Raw genomic sequence first — 5097 nt, forward strand, 5'->3', positions numbered from 1 at the left:
TTAAACTGCTGGAAAACGTCATGCTGTTGATGCTCGATGAGTCACGAATGCTTTAGCAGCAAACGGGGACCAACACAATATCAGGCAGGTGGTCATAATGTTATGCCGGATGGGTGTATATATTTAATGAGCATTTAGGCTTGAAATTGTGGTGATATTTGGGTTCAATATAAACCTTTTTAATTTCCAGTGAAACCTTACAAGCTTTTAGGTAAAGGCGTAAAGAGAGATTTTTACTTGTCACTTGAAAACTACAGTACAGTGACAATTCTTTCTTCACATGAAGAAAAAAAAGCACTTAGATGGAATTTATAATTTAACTGGAATCCACTAATTAAAATAAATATAACGGAGTGAAAGTCTAAAAACAATGATTGTGCTTATATAAATAATATCAGATTATTCTTCTTTTGTACTTCCTACTGTTTTTATAAAGATTATGATCATGCGATAAAAAAAAAAGTCTTTAGTGTGTGAGACAATGCTGCCCTCTTGTGGATTGACCCAGTAATACAGCTGGGCAGGGTTTTATTCAGGCTGAACTATTTATCAGATTCATCAGATTGAGCAAAAAAGACTTTATTTATATTAGTATTTAGTGTATAAATTCGACAGGTCGGTGCCAATTACAGCCTCAAATTGCAGTTCTTGGATCACAGCAATAAAACCAGATGTAGTGATCTGCTTTTGTAGTCCATGACGTTTTCACGTGCATTTTGTGATGCTTTTCAGCTCATCGAGTTTATAAAGAGTGTTTATTTATTTATTTACCTTTAACTTACTGTCAGATTGAACCCTCTCTTATTAACAAGCCCTTTTCTGATAACTTCTCCTCCTCACATGTTTTTTTTTTCTTTTTCTTTTGCTCACTATCCTGTGTAATCTCTGGAGACTGGCATGCATAAAAACCCCAGGAGACCAGAGGTTTCTGCAATATTCGGACCAACACATCTGGTACTAACAACCATGCCAGATTTTGATGTTTGATGTGAACATAAACCGAAGCCGCTGACCTGTATTTGATCCCCTGTAAGGGCCTCTTTCTAGTTATATTTAGATTATTTCCCAATAAATTAACAACGAGCAAAAATAAATGAATGATTGACAAATATTTTGGTTTGCATAGACACGTTTCTTACTTGTTTCATACCATAAGAACCCTTGCTGTCTAACAACAAACGGTAATGCCTACAAAGGGATAAAACAGAGCGAAGAATTCCTACAAATGATAAAATACATAAATAAAAGTCTAATCAGACAGGAAAGAGACTTGTAAGAAATTCTGCAGTCAATTAGTACAAGAAAGAAACGAATATGTTGGACATATCTGGAAGATCATCCACAGACACGTCCACCATTTCAGGGAATGGAACCATGCCGTTGCTGTCCACCATGGTTTTCACTGTGTATGCTTTCAACTCAACCTTCCCCACCAACACATCCGTGTGAATGAGCGCTATCCTCGGTTCCTCGTGATAAAGCATGCCTACATCTCGACCCAGCACAACGTCATGGTTCTGCCCGGGCATCCAGAACGGATAAGATACGTACAGCCTCTCCAGCCTCCTCACTGTGAAGTATTCGACAGATAATGAAGTGCCTCTCGCTGAGCTGCACTTGGCCAGTGAGAGGTGACGGATCTCCGAGTTGTTCAGCAGACGTGCGACGTTGAGTGGCGAGGTGTACCACACCGTCAGACGCTTGTACGTCACTGCGCTGTGGCTGCCGACACGCTCCAGCATGGACAACGGGTGGTTGTGGCAAACGCACTCACTGGAGTTGATCATGCTGCAGGCTACCAGGTCCTGCATACATGTGCATATGATGATGTGGTGCTCACTCACGCTGGCCAGGGTGAACTCGGCACTCAGGATTGCCGGCATGACCAGACACAGGACACAGTACAGGGCAACACAGCCCACATGACCCAAAAGATACATCTCGGACATTGCGGCAAAGCTTGTGGTGTACGTCACCGACGTTCCATTAAACACCTTTCCAAATGTGATGTCTGAATGAAAATGACAAAAAAAACTGCTGTAGTGATGTTGACGCTGATGCCATGGACGGCTGGCATGACCCGAGACAAGCAACAGAGTGGGGGGTCTTCTGCAAAGGATATTTAAAAAAAACAGATATTACAAAAAGTACAGCTTCAAGAAATCTGATTACAAGGAAGAAGAAGGAAAGAAGAAGAGAGAAGAGTGCTTTATGCTTTACAGCACAGTGAAACATTTTCTTCTCATATCCCAGCGATGTTAGAAAGCCATGCATGATTCATGATACATCGCACACCACTGGAGCAATGAGGGTTAAGGGCCTTGCTCAGGGGCCCCAAGAGTGGCAGCTTGAACCTGATCTTCTAATCAATAACCCAGAGCACAGGGGCATCATTATGCTGGAACAGGTTTGGTTCTCCTAGATTAGGCTAAGAGAACATTTCATGATACCGCATCCAAAGACGTCCTGTACATTTGTGCGTCTTCAGCTTTGTGGTAACAGTTTGAGGAAGAACCACAGGCTGGAAAAGTCTGATACACTTACACTGAACCAACACAATATTAGGCAAGTGGTCATAATGTTATGTCTGATCGATGTACCGTTATTTCCGGACTTTAAAGCGCACCCATATAAAAGCCGCACCCACTGAATTTGACAAATATTTTTATTTTAAACATAAATAAGTCGCACCTGTCTATAAGCCGCAGGTGTCTACACTAATGTAATTTACACAGGCTTTAATGAAAGACAGTGTCTGTTACACGGTATAACGGGTGAAATATGTTGCGCTTTCTTTAAGAGCAGAGCGACATTTGGGGAATAGCCTGGCACTGCATTTTTCCGCTATTACTGCATGTGTGCAAGACTGAGGAATATGTCCTTATTATTTTCTGATGCTAATTTCTAAGTTTCTTTGACTAACCCGTAACGCTGTTGCCAAGAAAAATAAAAAAGCACGAGTTTTGGAAACCTGTCTGTGTTTATATGATTTCTGTTGTAACTGGAGTTAGCGAGCTCGACCTTCACCCAGACTCAACACGCTACAACGGCTTGTATCTAAACAGTAGCCGACCAAGAAAGTCATTGTTTACTGTCTTCCTCCTTCCTTTCACAACTATTCGTCTCTGGAGTTTATCTTTTGGCATCGTCGTGCGTTTAAAAAAAAAAGTTTTTCTCCCGATGCCATGCAGCTCAGAACACAGGTGAGGTGCGTTTTTTCGTTTCCGTTCGGAAATTTCATTGGTCTAATGTTATGGGGTTCAGTTTTTTGGCTTAAAGTTTGTGAAACCAGGAAAAACCCAGGAAAAATTCATAAATAAGCCGCTTCGTTGTTTAAGCCGCGGGGTTCAAAACGTGGGAAAAAAGTAGCGGCTTATAGTCCGAAAAATACGGTATATCGAGATTCTGTCCTGCTACTTGCTTTTTAATCAGCCTTTCCTGAAAACAGGACTGATGTGCTGTACTATAACAGGCATGTTTTGCATGGTTGCATGCGGGTTTTCAAACAAAATTCTCTTCACCCCGAACACTTCCGCTTGGGTATTTATTTTTACGCAGAAAACCTTTGCTGTTATGGGAAATGCTCCAGTTGTGAGAAGTGGAATTTCACTTGGTCTGGCTCGCTCTCTATCGAGGCTGCGCACTGCAAAGGCTTCGCAAATGACTGTTTATTCAGTTCCAGGTCCAGTGGATAAAACACACACTGCTGCCCTCATTTTCTCCCTTGACTCATGCTGGGACCACATGTGCAAGGACGGCCTGGAGATATGTTTCCTCTCATAAAAACACATCCAACACACACACACACACACACACACACACACACACACACACACACACACACACACACACACACACACACAGCATGTTGTTTTTTTCTAACTGAAGTCTTACTCAGATATAAATATATACATACATAAATACCAACACTAAGACAACACTAACAGACTAAATCTCCTTGTAAATTCATGCTGTCTGACTCACACATTGAATTTCCATCTGACTCACGTTGTTTTATTCCTTTTAATTCCAGTCCAATCCTCCAAATTAACAATACAACTTTGGGTGAATTTCCTAACTTAAAAAGACTTTACAGAATCCTGATACATGAAAGCCTGTTCTGACTGCTGTCAAAACAATCATTAGAATACCGCAAGCTGAGGAGAGCCTTTATCTTTCAATAACGCAGACATCATACACTCATCCAGGACATGTAAATTTGTTTAAGACGTATCCAGCTGGGGTTACGTTCTGTTTTCTCTAAAACAAACAGCTTGACATTAAGGAAAAGCTATAGTTAAGAGTTAGTTGTGCAGAAAAAAACGAAAGAAAGAAAGAAAGAAAGAAAGAAAGAAAGAAAGAAAGAAAGAAAGAAAGAAAGAAAGAAAGAAAGAAAAGATACCTGCTATGCTTTATCAATGCAGAAATGTCCAGCACAAGTCCTTCTCCCACTCCGAGGATCTAAGAACTGACCAGGAATGTGGGAAGTTTCGAAGTTTTGCACTGGACTCTGAATCTGAAGCGCTTGCCAAAGCCACAGTGTCCTCAGCATCTTGCTATGCATGACCAGTCAAGTCAAGCAGGAAAACCTACACTACTGATGATACAACACGAGCGAGGCAGTGGCCCCCCGCCCCCCAGCCCCCCGAAAAATTACGTCAATGCATAGAATCTAAAACAACTCCAGACCCTCGGAGCAGCATTTGCCCCTCGGATTACACACAAAGCAAAAGACACACTATCATGAGCTCAAACAGTGGTTTTGTTTTTGGCTCAGAAAGTGATCATTGTGACGATCACTACATTCAAAAAGCTGGGATTCGGCCAGAACACGTGATGATTTTGGACGTGGTGCAATCTGACCAACATTGAACTTCTTGTTTTGACAGCACTGGACTCCCAGAGCTATGAGATCAGACCACATTGTGAAAACAGCACGCACAACATCAATCCTGAAAATGTGTATACTTCTTATGCAATTGTATTATAAATGCAATGTGTGGAGTGAGATTTACTGGTTTCTGGGAAACTCCCTCACACCCACACACACACACACACACACACACACACACACACACACACACACCCTTTGTCACT

The 5097-nt window shown here is 41.5% G+C and overlaps 1 protein-coding gene across 1 annotated transcript; it reads right to left on the bottom strand.

The window, feature by feature from the left end:
- Window positions 1–563: 563 nt before the first annotated feature.
- si:ch73-52p7.1 (uncharacterized protein LOC100321084 homolog) lies at window positions 564–4758 on the bottom strand. Its single transcript, XM_046874997.1, has 2 exons — window positions 4403–4758; window positions 564–2109 (listed from the first exon to the last, which is right to left on the bottom strand). The coding sequence occupies exon 2, from the start codon at window positions 1947–1949 to the stop codon at window positions 1293–1295; it is 657 nt and encodes a 218-aa protein (XP_046730953.1). The 5' UTR covers window positions 1950–2109; window positions 4403–4758; the 3' UTR covers window positions 564–1292.
- Window positions 4759–5097: the final 339 nt, after the last annotated feature.

Source organism: Silurus meridionalis, chromosome 2 (assembly GCF_014805685.1).
Source record: "Silurus meridionalis isolate SWU-2019-XX chromosome 2, ASM1480568v1, whole genome shotgun sequence".
Classification (NCBI taxonomy): Eukaryota; Metazoa; Chordata; class Actinopteri; order Siluriformes; family Siluridae; genus Silurus; species Silurus meridionalis.